At 47.9% G+C, this 16,951-nt stretch overlaps 1 protein-coding gene and 1 long non-coding RNA gene across 2 annotated transcripts in view; one reads left to right on the forward strand and one right to left on the reverse strand.

Annotated features, from left to right (window-relative positions):
• LOC141937303 (uncharacterized) overlaps positions 1-16,951 on the forward strand; it is a 163,688-nt gene that overhangs the window by 33,281 nt on the left and 113,456 nt on the right. The window lies entirely within an intron of this gene.
• On the reverse strand, positions 3,090-16,857 carry LOC141937290 (uncharacterized). The gene is given in 10 exon segments (XM_074854881.1): positions 3,090-3,133; positions 7,672-7,843; positions 8,039-8,329; positions 8,432-8,520; positions 9,145-9,879; positions 9,882-10,266; positions 10,269-10,683; positions 11,364-11,549; positions 13,797-14,042; positions 16,679-16,857. Coding segments are annotated over 10 exon segments (2,742 nt in total).

The following is a 16,951-nucleotide window of genomic DNA, read 5'->3' on the forward strand; positions in this document are numbered from 1 at the left end:
CATTAAATGATTTACAGAAACTGTTCGGAGCTATAAATTGGATACGGCCATTGTTGGGTCTAACTAATGATGATCTGCATAGCTTGTTTGATATTTTGCGAGGAGATCCTTCACTGACATCACCCACAGTACTTACAGAGAAAGTGAAACAAGATCTCCACCGTGTGGCTAACGCCATCTCAGAAAGACAAGCATCGCAATGTATGTCCGGCCGTCGATATCAACTGATATTATTTAATCCTTCAGGGCAGCCCTATGCTCTGCTGTTTCAATGGGATGAAACACTTAGTGACCCTCTTGTTATTGTTGAATGGATTTTTTTGTCACACCAAATGCACAAGACGGTCACTACTCGTCCAGAAATGTTTGCCAAACTGATCATGAAAGGTAGGCAGCGCCTACTATTACTTGCTGGTCAGGAGCCTGTGTGTATCATTGTTCCGGTCACTATGCACATGTTACAGTGGCTAATACAAATGTCTTTAGAATTCCAGACAGCGATCTGTGACTACCCCGGGCAGCTTTTAGTACACAGCCCATCACATAAATTATTACAGCAAAATTTTTTATTATATGCCATGCCAAAGTGCAGCGACGTACCGTTGCAAGCCTTGACTGTGTTTACTGATGGGTCTGGAAAAACGGGAAAGTCATTCATAGTATGGCAAGACCCACATACTCAAATTTGGCAATCAGACATTACTCAATCCCTCGGATCACCACAGATGGTTGAGCTAGCTGCAGTAGTCTGTGTATTTCAACTCTGGGATACCCCAATTAACATTGTTACCAATGCTGCTTATGTTGCCAATCTTGTACAGAGTATAGAGAATTCATGTCTGAAGGACGTTAATAATCCACTGCTCTATACATTAATGTACACCCTTTTACGATTATAAATAACCACAAGACTTCTTATTTTATTGTACATATTCAAGCGCATACTGCACTACCTGGACCTTTTGGTTGAAGGCAATCGACGATCAGATGCATTGACTCTGGTGGCACAGGTGGTACCTAATGTCTTTGAGCAAGCTCGTCTTTCACATGCATTTTTCCACCAAAACACCAGAGCAATACAAAAACAGTTTTCTTTATCAAGGCGTCAGGCTAAAGACATCATTGCCACTTGTCCTGAGTGCCAGTGGCTTCAACAGCTAGTGGTGTCAACCCTCGGGGACTTGCCTCTTTAGAATTATGGCAATATGACGTCACTCACTTCACTGCATTTGGAGCGTTAAAATGTGTACATGTGTCTGTTGATACTTTTTCTGGAGCAGTGTCTGTGTCCTGCCATACATGTGAAAAAGCACGCGATGTGTGAAGACACATTTTAGCTGCATTTGCTTCCTTGCGCGTGCCATGACAGATTAAGACAGACAATGGACCTGCTTATGTTTCTGCTTCTCTTTCTTCTTTCTTTCAACAGTGGGGAGTCAAGCATCTGACCGGCATTCCCCACTCACCGACCGGACAGGCCATTATGGAGCGTACGCATGGCACGTTAAAGCGTCTATTACAACAACAAAAAAGGGGGACATGGAGGGTATCAATCTACACCTCACGAAAAGCTAAATAAGGCATTATATGTCATGAACTTTTTAAACATTTCCCCTGTCTCACAGGTGCCATCAATATTGCATCACTTCTCATCACAGATACCAGATCAACAAGAAGTCCAGGACAAGGCTCAAGTGTTAGCAAAAAACCTGGGAAGTGTAACTGGGAAGGACCATATCCTCTAATAACCTGGGGAAGAGGTTATGCTTGTGTCTCCACAGGTCACGCTCCCCGGTGGTTACCAGCAAGGTGTCTGCCATACGTGAAGCGTGAGAGGCAGCCTGTGATGGACACCCAGGAGCCGGCTGTGGATGCCCCTGTGCTGACAGTTTGCAGTCTCTTCAACTGATCATTTAAGCAGAATCTATGGGTAATGTTTGCTACTGCTATGGGACAAAATACACTACCATTGCCAATTCTTTTCAGAGAAAATGCTAACAGTAATTGCAACTCATTAATGAAATATATAAGCTTATTAGTCACCAGTGAAAGATGTAGCTTAGACAAAATGTAGTTATTAATAAGGATGAAATGCTATAAGAATGTGTATATTCAACTTCCTTTGTTTAGCAATATTGAGAATTAAGAATTCAAGTGTTTAACTTTATTAGAAACTCCCTTGGTTTCCCCCCCTGAGTGGTGGCCAGGCTCTGGGTGGAACCCAACAGGAGGATGAAATCAGATGTTTCCGCTCAAAGGAAATTGCCAGTTATTATTGCTGCTGATTTAGATATATGAGGCTGGACCTGCTTGCAGCGATGTTGGATGCCTCACCTACAGATGGATGCATTGCGTAGGATTTCCGGTTTGCGAGGAAGGGCACTGTAAATTCTCGCTGCATCCAGGGTTCCCCAGCAATTGCGGATCTGAATGTTAGTACCCCATTAAGTAAGTGTGTTATTCCGTATTTTCCTTACTGTTTATTTTTGTATAATTTAGTCATATCCCTTAAAGTAGTGAAAATTAATAGTAGTGAAATTCACCTACTCTTTTAACCAGTAACTGTCACTGCTGTATTGTTTCTAGCCTTCTGTGAAACTATTTTAAGTATGCTGTGTTTTTTGAAGTTTGCTTAACCCTTAATTGATAAAGTCTTGAAACAAGTCTTGCAGGTGCAGCTGCAAAACAAAGAAAGGGGAGATGTGGGAGGCATCGGCCTGTCAGCCTTGCACAGCCTGTGAGAAAGTGCTAGGCTTTGATGAAAAACAGGCCTTGGAAGAAAGATAAGAGGCTGTTGAGCTATGCCAAGGTGGCAGGGAAAACCAACAAACAGCTGCAACACTAAACTGTGGAAAAGTACTAAATTCTGAGAAGCTGCTACCGTGAAAACAGCGCGTGAACGAGAAGGTGATTGGTCTGCACAGGGCATGTTAGAGTGGTCTTATGCTGATAGGAGAAAAGGTTGATAACTGTCTAATTGCTGATTTGTTAACTATGAAGTAAGAGCTTTACCGACAGCATCTGAGAGCATATGTACTGTTGTAACAATAAACTCTTTTTCTCTCTGGATTTCATCGGGAGTCCGTGCCTCAGTTGCCACAAAAAGAGTGTACATTCTGGTTGTTGTCGCAGACTGCGGAGCAGAAGATAGATGGTGGTCTGACTTGCCTGAGTCAGGGGTCTGCCAAAATGGACGCCCCCAGCCCAGAGCGCATGCGCTGTTTAGGCCTTGGTATTTCCGTCTCACCTTCAAGGGCCCAGCAATGACCTTATAAAGTCCCAGCTCCATTAGCAAAGGGACCTTCCCTGATTCCAACAGAATGACCTAAAACCGTGAATTTGTTTTCCCTCCATTCTCGGTTAACACTTAGAGAGCCGGAGCTTCCTCCGGAACCAAGGGAGAGGAGAACGGTCGCCCAAAACAATTTCGACGATGGTACACAATACATCCTACAAATATTAATAAGGCAATAGACATCAATACTATACAAAGAATCAAAATCCACATCAGGATCCCCCATCGTGACTCAGGATATCGTTCTCCGGGGGAGGTTTTACCTGCAAGAAAAAAGAAAAATCTTCTCGGTTCGTTTTGAGAACTGGAAGTGAGTTATAATCAGAAAGATGGAATAATCCACCTTGTATTAATTTTGTGCTCCTTTCCATGAGCATCTTTGGCCTTCCAGGTGTACTTATTAAGGGGTGTGTCCAACACCAGTGGCACCGTGCCCACTGTAGGAAGTTTGACCAAGACAGGTTGTCCTGGAAAATTAGATGGATTGCTGGAGTGATCAGGACCATGTGGGGCTGACATAATTGTTGGAGGTTTTGGACAGAATGCTGTGGTCTTTGGGCATCCGTTTACTCCCCAGCGACTGTTGACGCTGGTCACCACATCCCACACTCGCTCAGCCCATCCTGGCTTATGATGTTTGAGGAAGTGTTTTAGTAGACCATTTGTTCTTTCCACAGTTCCATTTGCTTGTGGGTAATACGGAGTATGAAACACCCACAAAATTCCCTCCTGGGCTGCCCACTCTTGGACCACTTTGGCTGTGAAATGTGAGCCATTGTCTGATTGGATTGACTGTGGTTTGGGGAAAATTCCAAACCATTCTTTCAGAGCTTTTATTGTGTTTTCTCCTGTCGCCTTGGCACATGCTTTAGCTTGCACTAGTCCAGATACTATCTCCACACCTACCAGTATATAGCGCTTTCCTTCTGATTTTCGAAAGGGACCAATGTAATCAATCTGCCAGGCCTCCCATAGGCCTTTTCCCTCTCTTAAGTGCAGGGGGTCACCCTCCAAAGGGTGTCTGTCCAGACAGACACAGCACTGTTCGCAGGAAGATATACAAGTTTTACATTCTTCCCTGGTAACTGGCCACCCTCGGGCTTGTGCCTCACAATAGAGGTCCTTAACTCCTGAATGTTTCTGCTTTACATGTAGCCATTCCAACAGACTTTCCCAATCTTCTGCTATCTGGGTGCTTTGTAGGGGAGCCAGCCGGGCTAGTTCATTCACCTCGGCATTCCATCGGCTCACTGGGGAATCATCCTGCTGATGAGATGCTACCCATGCTACTGCAAATTTCCCTTGTCTGGCAATGGTAAGGATATCCTGCCATTTTCCCTTTTGCCATACAGGTACCCTATTGACCTCCCATCTGTTTTGTTCCCAGAATGGAAACCATTCAGTGCAACCTTTAAACACAGCATAAGAGTCAGTATAGATATAGACAGAAGAAGCAGATTGAGCCTCCTGTTGGAAAATGCTCCACACAGCAACTAGTTCTCCTACTTGTGCACTACCTTCTACTTCAGTAATGATCTGTTCCTTGGTGTCTACCTGAAGTGCCACAGCTCGGTATTTCCAAATTTTCCCCTCTCGCTTTGACGAGGCATCCGTAAACCAGACATTTTGCAATTGTCCAGAAAATAAAGGAGTACTTGTATTACAGACAGAAGCTCGGGTGTTTCCCTATCCGGGTCTACCTCATCTTGTATATTTAAAACTTCTGTGGCTCCCTCAGTTACAGAAAACAATCCACAATAGTGTTCTATTTGTGCACACCGTTCTCGCACGGAGGATCTCTGGGCCACCCCGTCAGGGGGTGGAGTTCCTGCCAAAACTGCTTTGATCACTTTAAATGGGCCTCTAAGAACTATAGGTTGTTGCCGGATGGTGTGTTCGACCTCTCTCAGAGCTAGACTAACTGGAATGTATGGAGGATAACTTCCTCACACAGCTGGTGAGTGAACCGACCAGGGAAGGTGCCCTCCTGGACCTGCTTCTTGTGAACAGGGAAGAGCTTGTGGGGGAGGTAAAGGTTGGAGGCCATCCGGGGTGCAGTGATGTTGAGATGATCGAATTTTTCATCCTTCGAGAAACAAAGAGAGGGGTTAGTAAAACTGCCACCTTAGACTTCCGGAGGGCTAACTTTGACCTGTTGAAGAGACTGGTTAACAAAATCCCTCGGGAGACTGCCTTGAAGGAAATGGGAGTCCAGGAAGGCTGGTCATACTTCAAGAGTGAAGTCTTAAAGGCACAGGAGCGGGCTGTTCCCGTGTGCCGGAAAACAAGAAGGCGGGGAAGGAGAACGGCCTGGCTAAACAGGGACCTTTGGCTGGATCTCAGGAAAAAAAGGAGAATCTATCGCCTTTGGAAGAGGGGCCAGGTCTCTCATGAAGACTATAAAGTCGTAGTGAAATTATGCAGGTAGAACATTAGGAGAGCCAAAGCACAGCTAGAGCTCAGCTTGGCTGCAGCTGTTAAAGATAATAAAAAATTTTTCTATAAATTCGTCAAAAGCAAGAGGAGTATTCGAGAAAATCTCCCTCCCCTACTGGATGCAGAGGAAAACATGGTAACTAAGGATGAGGAAAAGGCTGAGGTGCTCAGCGCCTACTTTGCCTCAGTCTTTAGCAGTGGAACTGGCTGTTCCCTGGACACCCAGCCTCATGAGCTGGGAGATGGGGAGGGGAAGCAGAATGAGGTCAGCACAGTTGAAGAGGAGGTGGTCAGAGACCTGCTACACCACTTGGATGCACACAAGTCTGTGGGACCGGATGGGTTACACCCAAGGGTGGTGAGGGAGTTGGCAGATGTGCTCGCCAAGCCGCTGTCCATGATCTACCTGAAGTCATGGCTAACTGGGGAGGTCCCATTGGACTGGAGGGTGGCAAATGTGACACCCATCTACAAGAGAGGCAGACAGGAGGATCCAGGAAACTATAGACCTGTCAGTCTGACCTCGGTGCCAGGGAAGGTCATGGAGCAGGTCACATTGAGTGCCATTAAAAGTCATATAACGGACAACCAGGGGATTAGGCCTAGTCAGCATTGGTTTATGAAAGGCAGGTCCTGCTTGACAAACCTGATCTCCTTCTACAACAGGGCGACCCACTTATTGGATGAGGGAAAGGCTGTGGCTGTTGTCTACCTTGACTTTAGTAAGGCCTTTGACACTGTTTCCCACAGCATTCTCCTGGCGAAACTGGCTGCTCGTGGCTTGGATGGGCACACACTTTGCTGGGTAAAAAACTGGCTGGATGGCCGGGCCCAAAGAGTTGTGGTGAACGGAGTTAAATCTGGTTGGCGGCTGGTCACGAGTGGTGTCCCCCAGGGCTCGGTTTTGGGGCCACTCCTCTTTAATAGATTTATTGATGATCTAGATGAGGGGATCGAATGCATCCTCAGTAAATTTGCAGATGACACCAAGTTGGGTGGGAGTGTTGATATGCTCGAGGGTAGGGAGGCTCTGCAGAGAGACCTGGACAGGCTGGAGCGATGGGCTGAGGCCAACTGTATGAGTTTCAATAAGGCCAAATGCCGGCTGCTGCACTTGGGTCACAACAACCCGCAGCAGTGCAACAGGCTTGTGGAGGAGTGGCTGGAGAGCTGCCAGTCAGAGAGGGACCTGGGGGTGTTGATTGATAGCCGGCTGAACAGGAGCCAGCAGTGTGCCCAGGTGGCCAAGAAGGCCAATGGTATCTTGGCTTGTGTCAGAAATAGCGTGGCCAGCAGGGACAGGGAAGTGATCTTGCCCCTGTACTCGGCACTGGTGAGGCTGCACCTCGATTACTGTGTCCAGTTCAATTTTGGGCCCCTCGCTACAAAAAGGACATTGAATGACTTGAGTGTGTCCGAAGAAGGGCAGTGAAGCTGGTGAAGGGTCTGGAGCACATGTCGTACAAGGAGGTTGTTTAGTCTGGAGAAGAGGAGGCTGAGGGGAGTCCTCATTGCTCTCTACAGCTACCTGCAAGGAGGTTGCAGAGAGCTGGGGATGAGTCTCTTTAACCGAGGAACAAGCGATAGGACATGAGGGAATGGCCTCCAATTGCGCCGGGGAAGGTCTAGACTGGATATTAGGAAACTCTTCTTTACAGAACGGGTTGTTAGGCGTTGGAATGGGCTGCCCAGGGGGATGGTGGAGTCCCCATCCCTGGAGGTGTTTAAGAGTAAGGTTGACTTAGCGCTTAGGGATATGGTGTAGTTGGGAACTGTCAGTGTTAGGTCAATGGTTGGACTGGATGATCTTCAAGGTCTTTTCCAACCTAGATGATTCTGTGATTCTGTGATAACTACAAATAGACCTTTTTCCCAAGTTGTATACCTTTTTTCAGCATCTTTAAAGCTACGAGAATAAAAACCAATGGGCCTAACAGGACCCTCTGGACCCTTTTGCCACAAATGGATGGACAGTCCAGTCTTGGCGAACCCCCATTCAATTTGAACCGGATCTGTTAGGTGAATTGGACCCAGGGCTTGACAGGCAGTCGCTTCAAACACCAACAGCTGTAAAGCCTCGTTATGGACCGGAGTCCATTCCCACCGAGCTCTCTGTCACAATAAGTCATACAACGGCCTAGCAATAATTGAAAAGTCAGGAATGTGATTCCTCCAAAACACAAGCAACCCTAGTGCATGCTGTAAGTCTTTCTTTGACTCTGGCATCTTGATCTGATCGAGAGAGGAGAGAGTATCCAGTGGGATACACGTCATGCCTCCCTTCCACCAGATTCCTAAAAATTTTACCTCGCTTGAAGGCGTTCGTATTTTCTCAGGTGGAATTGTCAGCCCTATACTTTCTAGATGGGTGATGATGTCCTTCTGAGTTTCTCTAACTTCTTCTACCTGACTCCTTCCTATGAGTATATCATCTATGTATTGATAAATCTTCACCTCCGCTTTTCTGGGGATTGTTTCCAGCTCTTGCGCTAGAGCATGGTGAGCTAGTGTGGTAGAGTGCTTGTATCCTTGAGGGAGTAGTGTAAAGGTGTACTGCTGTCCTTCCCAGGTGAAGGCAAAGCGATCCTGGTCCTCAGGCTGTAAAGGGACCATAAAAAACATATCTTTGACATCAATTGTTGCCATGACAGGGTGGGATTGTTCCTGAATGGTTGCTATCAATTCAGCAATGTTTGGTACAGCAGCTGTTAGTGGACCTGTGTTGGCATTGAGCCTCCTATAGTCTATTGTCAATCTCCATTTGCCATTTGGTTTTTGGACCAGCCATGCTGGAGAGTTGAAGGGGGAGTGAGTGGAAACTACAACCCCTTGTTTTCTCAGTTCTTCCAGAACTGGTGTAATTCCCTCCCTTGCTCCTAGAGACAATGGGTAGGGTTTAACACTGGTCACTTTAGAGGGAGGTAGGGTAGGTGCCGCTTGCAATAAACGCACCTCTGTGCCCAATGTTTTGGTCAATTGCCTGATCTGGGGAACACCAAAAGACCATGAGTTTCCCTGGGTGTCCCGCCACTCCCTACCCTTTAAAACATCTATACTAAAAGATTCATCTGAAAAGATCCTATGGCCACCATGGTGTTGACAGGGCTTTCCTCTCCTGGTAACCATAGTGTCACCAGAGTCATAGGTACTGACTGTGTTTTTCCCAAGGCATTTAAAACATTTAGGTTTCTAGATGGAATCGAGATTCTACATTGTTCTTCTTTGGTCCGCGTTAGCGCAGTGGTTTGTGCCCCAGTATCAATCAGAAATGTTACCAGTCTTTTCTTTGGTCCTACAGCGACAATAATCAGTAAATCCCCTTTTGTGTTGCAGGTGAGTTATCTTACAAACATCCATCCTCCACCTCCCCCCTCACCTTTGGGGGGCGGAGGGTCTAGTGTCCCGCCACCTACTTTTCCCCAGTCGGCTCCTCCCAAGGTCTATCAAGGGTGGAGCATTAGGGGTTGGTCCGAAAGTGACCCTTTGTCCTGACCAGTTCTGCACAAGTTGTTCTAATTTTTGAGTCGGGAGTCCATCCATCAAGTCCCGGGGAATGCCTTTCTGAAGCCCTAGCTGCCACAGTGCCTGTTGAGTTAGGGGCCATTCTCTCCCAGAATTGTGACCTCGGCGTGACTCCGAGCCTTGGCCCTTCCTCGTGGATGACTGTCGCCCACTAATTTGCTCTGCAGCCTGTACGAACCTGGTTTCGGTTCTTTGGGATGATCCACCAACAGGGCCATATTTTCTCCCAAAATTAATCAATTCCTGGGCTACCTCTCCCCATGTCCATACTTTCCTCCCAGGCCGTCGATGGTCAGGGGTCACTATCCCCTCCAGAGCGGCCATCATTCTTTCTGCATTGGGGGTGTTCTGAATCTTCCCTTGTAGTTGAATGCCAGTGGGTTTCACGGAGTCAGGAAGTGCTCGTATCAGGGGAGTCATCCTCTCTGAGTCCACAGGCATCATCATCGGGGAGCCTTGGTTGGGCTTGAGCTCCCGATCATACATCATCTGGAAACAGGCTGCCTTCTGCACACTTTCCACTAACTGATCCACTGTTCCTGTTATGGCAAGGGGATCCCCCCTCTCCAAGGGGTTCAGCCCTCCAGCCCAGTATGTAGCTCTCTGAGTCAATGACCACGGGGCTCAGCATCACCGGTAGTTAGAAACACACCCAGACCCCAAAATCCTTCTGTTTCTTTCTCTGACAACAAAATTCCATCCCCTCCTGACAAGGACACTCTCCACACATACTCTGTCTCCGATTCTTTTGCAGTCCTTGCAAAATCTTGTCTCAGCTTTGTCAATTTGGTTGCTGTAAATGGGACCTCTTTGGTGATAACGTGAGGACAGTTATCGCTATCGTCCTCGTACACATACTCTGTTTTAACCAGTGGATACATATGGGGAAGGCTTTCTACGGTTTCTTTTGCCTTCTGCAAATCTCCTTGGACATAAATCTGCCGTATCCCCTTCTCCAAAAGCTTCACTTCTGCCTCCGCCAGTGTATCCATTTCCCTCAAAAGTTGCTCCCTCAACTCATCTTTAATATTATATTTTGATTCCTTTCCTCCTCTAGCAATTCTTTGGTTTCCTTCAATTGTTTCTGCAGGGTCTGTATGACCCTCTCCAGAGAGTCTATTACAGTATCAGCTTGACAAGACTTCTGCTTTCTCTCTGCCACCGCAGCTGCCAGACTCACTCCTAACACTGCACAAATTATAGCTTTTCCTTTCCCCCTCCTAACCTTAGCTTCCTGCTGCAATATGCTTATCCTATCCACCACCCTCTGCGTTTGAAACCAGTGTTTTTTCGCCCAGTCTTGTCCCTGAACTGAGGGGCGAGACCGGTGTGCCTCCAAAAGATCATCTAATTTACCTATGCCTTCAACCCGTGAGGACACATCATCACAAGCATCGGCTGCCTTCTGGGCAGCCATTCTTTTTCCTTTCCTTAATGCAAAAGGGGATTATCATCCTGAGAGGGTCACACCTTAATGTCAAATTCCCCCTTTTCTCTCCCAGGAATCCAGAACTGAATCTAACACAAAAGCAACTCAAAGGGGTTTTTGTCCTGAGAGGGTCACACCTTAATGTCAAAATTCCCCTGTTCATTCTCAGGTGGTCACACCTTATTCAAACGCAAATGCCCACTCTTCCCCCTGTTCACTCTCAGGAGGTCACACCTTAATGTAACACAAAGGGGGTTATTTCATCCTGAGAGGTTTGCATCCAGCACAGCAAGGTAGTACAGCACTCTCGTCTGTAGGGATCCTGTCCGTGACACCAATTTAAAATGTCCCGATCCGATATCGGGGAGGGTTCTTAAATGATCCCAAGAGCGAGATTAAGACACAAACCAGGTCAGATGCTGTACAACCTTGTAAACTTTATTGTACACATAGCTGGTAATAGCAGTAGGACAGAGAGAAAAGAAAGGAAAAAAGTCAGAATCCCTAAGCAATCAAGTGGTAGAGATGCAGCAAGACTAATTACCACCACCACAAATCCAGTGACATCCTGTTGGCTTGATGCAGGTGATGGTGTTCCAAGCTCCAAGCTCTGCCAAAGTCTCAGCTCCAAGGAAGGATGAGATGACAGGGGTGAATAGCGTGCTCATGAAAAAGGAGTACATCGTCCTTTTATTGTCCCAGTTCCCACGATCTCTCCGAAGAGTCCACCAATTTCCAGGGAGCTCATTGCAATACATGCCGCCCCGTGGTCCCATGCCAGCCTGCACGTCTTCCTCATCCCGATTTAACTTCGGGCGGATGTGGTGGTCCGTTGGGGACAATTTGTCTTCTTCAGAGCGTATTCCTCTGTCAGCAGGATGCCGAGGCCAGGAAATGGGGGTGGTGTGACAGCAATGTTTGAGACAGATAACACAGTCCCTTACACCTGGCAGCTGGAGAGAAGGTTCTCCCCACTGATCCCTGGCCCTTTTTGGGTGGACATCATTGTCCCCATCTCATCTTCCAGTTTTTGGTGAAACCTGCCTCATCCTTTCTCCTGATCCTGGATCTGATCTTTTGTCCCTGCTCTGGAGCCCCTGCCAGCAGCTGGGAGATGCTTGTCCTGATAGAATGGACCCATTTTCCCCTCCATCTCATACTGGATATTGCAGCAGCTGAAATGAAAAATTAATCCTGAAGGTGCCTGTGGGAAAGGACCCTCCAGGGGCTTATTTGGGTCACGGCCAAGGATTTGCCTGGTGGTTTCAGCAGTCCTGAGACCCTCCCAAAGAGCAGCATCTCCTGGGGTGAGTAGTGTTTTTGTCTTTGGGTTCAGGGCTTGGAGTTTTGCTTTGCCTGCAAGTAGAATGGGGAAATGCTTTGAAATCTCTATTTTTTAATAGCTTGGCAGCCAACAGGTTATAATATTGCTTGTAAAATCCAGGTCTCCCCTGATCACCCTCAGGCAGGAGGAGGACTGGTGGGATGAGTGTGTGGGGCATGGGAATGGAGATGGAAATTCCAGATTTCTGGAGTTTTCTGCACTGGTGGGGATTGCAGCTGCTTGCCTCTGCAAGGGTGCTCTGTTTTTGGGTGCAAGCAGCACCCCTTTCCACAGCACCCCCTTCTGCAGTCCTGGAGGTGACCTGAGCGGGGCCCCAGCAGCTCATTTAACATGAGGTAGAAACGGGGAGAAAATCCTCCAAAGTACAATAATAGTAATAATAATAACAAAAAAAAAAGCCAAAGCAGCAGAACGGGGAGACTTAGCACTGCCACAGTTTTCTCACATGTGGATTCACAGGTGTGTAGCAAGGGCTCAACCAGAGCCATCTCAATAACTTTGCAAAAAATCCTTTTAAAATCATTCCCATAGAAATGAATGCTTACAAAAATTATTTTCTTAATTTCCTGCCTCTCTTTCTAACGTCACTATCCAAGGATGTGTGCAGCCTGCAGGGGAGCAGGGTGGGAGGGAGCACGCCATGTCTCATCTTAGATAATGCTCTTGAGTTTGCTTGGATCAAGTTGCCTTGGCTATAAAGGTCTCTGATGTGCCCAGGAGGAAAAACTACCCTGGGGAAAGGGGAGAAAAACCTGCTGCCCGAGCCAACAGTGGCAAAATAATTGGGGTTTGAGTGCTCGGTCACCGACAGCCACTTTTTGGGGCTGATAAAGCATCTTTTCACCTGCCTTTAGGTCAAAGAAATGCAGCTGCGCCGTTGCTGGGGGGTGGTGGCGGGGGGATGTGACTGGTGGGTGTGCTGAGCTGGGCAGGGGCAGCACGCAGCCCCGGTGGGTGCTCGGCCCCAAAAGGCAGTGTAGCACCTGGGAAGGAGGCGGCAGTGGCCACCGCAGCCTGGGACGAGGGGGACAAGTGGGTCCCACCCCATGAGCTCGTGTCCGTGGGTGGCCCCTTGCCCGGTTGGAGCTCTGGGTGCCCATTCCCTCAGGCGAGGGCTCAGGCAGCGCCGTCGGATCGTGCCTGCAGGTAATTTCATTCCTTGTTCTGTGCATTAATCAAATCATTTTACAGGCAAGAAAGAAGGGGGATGGAAAACCAGTGTTGCATTTCCCCTCCGCTCTTTCTCTAACCACCCCTGCAATATTTTTTCTGCACCCCAATGGCTATTTACTGCTGCCTTGCAAACTGAGATGCAAAGCTATGCTGCTCCATGAAGCATAAACCCGAAGGGCTACGGAGACTTGAGCGCTGCTTTGTTTCCCCTCGGCTGCTGCCCCATCTCCCCTCCCACGGCTCTCAGCTACGTGTGTCCATCTCTGCGTGCCAAGCGGATGCCACTGGCCATGCCAAGGGGCTGAGCTGACACCAGACACATGGTTTACAGTCAAGCTGCCGTCGCAACCAGCACCAAGTCCGGCAGAGGGATTTGCCAAGCAGCAGCATGCAGAGAAAGGCTGGAAAAGAGACTACTCTTACCTCCAGATTACTGCAAAGAGAAAAGACTTCTGGCTTAATTTTTATTTTTATTTTTTTTTAATATTTATTTGGAGCAACCCAAGAAGAGGGTTTTCTTTCTTGTGCTGCTGCAGGAGAGGAGAGAAAGAGTAGCTGGAACATTCCACCACCATCGCACCTTGACACTCACGCACCCCACCTGCCAAATCCCCAAGGCCGCTTGGATCTCGGGCTTCAGGGAGATGACAGAGCCCTGGAAAGGCACCGTCAGCTGCCTCAGCGTGGCCATATTCTTTGCTATGACCATCAGCATCATCTCCTGGCAGGTGCTGGAGCACTCCCCGGCGGGATGCTGTGGGAGCGCCGGCGGGGGGCCCTGCTGCTGCGGGCACTGCCGACAGGGCAGACGGTAGCGGAGATCACGGTGGGCGGTGTGCCGGCTGCAGGACCCCCGCCAACATGGGACCGCTGGTGAACCCCACTGCTCCCTGACGTGATGCTGAAGGTAAGAGTGACCCCTGTGCCTGTCTCTGAACTGTGGCATTTGGGGTCAAACGAGCCAAAGCAGGGAGGATCTGGCCTGAACACTCCATTTCCCAGTGCAGTTACGGGGTTGCACCTTGGCTAGGGGCACCCCATCTTCCAAAGTCTCCAGTAGCTGGAGGGTCCCAGGTGGGAAAAGGCCCTTTGGAAGGTTTGTGCCCTGATGCTGAGCTCCCAAACCACCGAGGGGCTGTGGCTGCCTCCTCCTGATGCCGCATTGGTAACCCCAGGGTGGGAGAACTGTATTTATATAGAGACTGAATAAATAACTGTGTAAGATAACAATGTTGGCGAGAAATGCGAGGAGCTCAAAGGTCTCTTCCAGCCACAGACACAATGTGTCAGCTCTCTTGGGATGGGATTAATCTATGTTGGCTGCTGCAAAAATTTATGGGTTTTTTTTTGTATCCTTCCAAGTCTTCTCCCACACTTAAATAAAAGCAGACTCTGAAGGTGAGCCTTAGGGAGAGAAAGGAAAAAACCTCATCAGACCATGGTGACATGTTGTGGTGAGCCACTGGGACAGGCACCGAGTGGGATGGGATCCTGCAGGATGGGGAATTTTCCGCTTTAGCTGTAAATCGCCTGTTGACATCGTTGAGGGCTGGTGGAAGGTGTTGCCTGAAGACAACCGCTGTGCGTGGGGCTGGTTTTCCTGCTGACATCAATCTAGGGTGGTTGAGAGGATGAGAAAGACAGAATAAAAATAAAAAATAAAATAAAAAAAAAATAAAAACCAAAACAACAAAAACCCAAACAAAAAAACCCCAAAACCCCAAAAACCCAAAACCAAACTATTAGAAAATATGATCCAGTGAAATTTAAGAGTTAAGAATAGGCTTTTTTCCCCCCCTTCTTTCCCAGCTGGTGTAACTAGTTCAGCTGACACCTGGTACAGCTATTCTGAGCCTCCAGGGTTTCCACTTTAATAATTTACATCTCCTCTCGCCACCCCTTAATGAGACTTAACCTCTCTCTGTCCCCCCTGGCTCCAGAAACACTGCCTGAGCCGTGGGGTCAGGGTTGGAGTGAATAAAACTTGGTTGGGTTGAGCTGGGAGATCGTTGGGTCTCTATCTGCCCGTCCCAGCATCCCTCTGCAGCCCCAAATCCCCAGGATTTTGGGGAAGCCCGTCCTTGCATGTGAAGTCACGTGGGATGCTAAATCCTGCTGATCCCCTGCTTTGGCAGAAAGGGGAAATTTTTAGAGGCTTTGAAGCAGAAATTGATGGTTTCTGAAAGGAGGCGGGCCAAGGATGGGGGTGTCCCCCGGGATCAGCAGCTTTCGGAGATGGCTCATTGTTCAGCTGCTCCGTCAGCCCTATGAGAAGTGCCCCAAATACCCCAACTGATCTGCTCTTGCTGAGGGAAGCACTTTTTATCATCAGCCATCAGGGAAGAGGGAGACTTTGCCTTGAGGGAGAGCAGAAAACCCACAAGTTACCCCGGGGACACTGTAGGGCCATCAGATGAGCGCTCAGGATGGGGTTAAAATCTCCCTGTGTGCACGCAGCTGGAGAGAGCTGCGAATTCAGGCAGTAAACCCACCCCAGAAACACTGAAGAAAATAGTTAGGAGAGGTTTCTTCCTTTTCTTTTTTTCTTTTTTTTTGAAAAAAAACCCAACAAACGGATTTTTTCTAAGCTGGGTTTGTGAAAGTGCTGTCACTGCATTTTAAAGCTGCTGCCTTGAATTTTCCACCTCCACCATCACTCCTGTCCTGCAGCGACAGACACCTGCAAAGCCTCTTCTCTTAAACAGTTTTCAGCATCTTTTCACCAGCAACTCAAAACCCTGTTAATTTTTGATAATCGTGGTTGGGAGCAGAAATGTAACCAGGTGGGGTCTCTGAGGCACAGGGTGTTGTCTGCGGGTGTTACCAGGTTACTAGGCTGCTTCACAGCAATTTTATTTTATTTAAGTTCACCTATCTAAAACTGGCAGCCTTTGGGGAAGATGTTCTGTGGGTTTTTTATTTTAAAGGAAACCATAATTTTTAAGCTATAGAGTTTTTCTTCCTGCGGTGGGATGTTTATATTCCTCCACCTGGCTGCATGTTGAAAGCAGACACGTGAGAGGAAAAGGAAGAAAACTTGTTGTCTTTGGCTTTAATTAGCCTTTAATTAGCAAATGAAGGCGTGGTTTTGTTCTTTGAGGTAAATAAAGCATGTATCTTGCACTTCCGATTCTTGTTGCAATTTTTTTTTCTCTTCCTACTCTTACATCATTTGGTGACTTTCATCAACTGCAGGCTGAGGAATCAAGCAGTTAGGCAGAATTTCAGCATGTTTTGGTACCTGGAAGCCCAGCTCCTGTTCTTGCAGAGCAAAAACTTAAAGCCAAGTATCTTCTCCTGGGTTAGATGTGGAAAGCAGAGTGAGCACCTGCTGCTTTTTGCATAAAACACCTAAATCTCATGGGGTTGGGGTTTTTCTTCCTGGGAAAAGACCTGTCCCATGACTGCTCTGACAACACTGGAGTAACACGCAGGGGTTTTGGTCTCTAAGTGCAGCTACTCGTGTGTTCATCCTCACCCCGAGGCGCTTCCCCCCGACCTGAGGATGCTCTCTTGGCTGCAGGATTGCTTCTCCATGGCCAACATCTCCTGGTACGGAGGGGTGAGCATCTGCGCCCAGCTCTGGCCGCTCAATGGTGCCGAGAGCCCCGCGCAGCCCTTCATTAGCAGCGACTTCGGCAAAAAACCCACCGGCATCCCATTATTTTTATGTTTGGCAGATGCAAAGGGCTATGCAGGCTGTTTGCAAAATGACTTATTTTCATGTTGTGGATGAGGCATTGATGGTAAA

This window comes from Strix uralensis, chromosome 39, assembly GCF_047716275.1.
Source record: "Strix uralensis isolate ZFMK-TIS-50842 chromosome 39, bStrUra1, whole genome shotgun sequence".
Lineage (NCBI taxonomy): Eukaryota > Metazoa > Chordata > Aves > Strigiformes > Strigidae > Strix > Strix uralensis.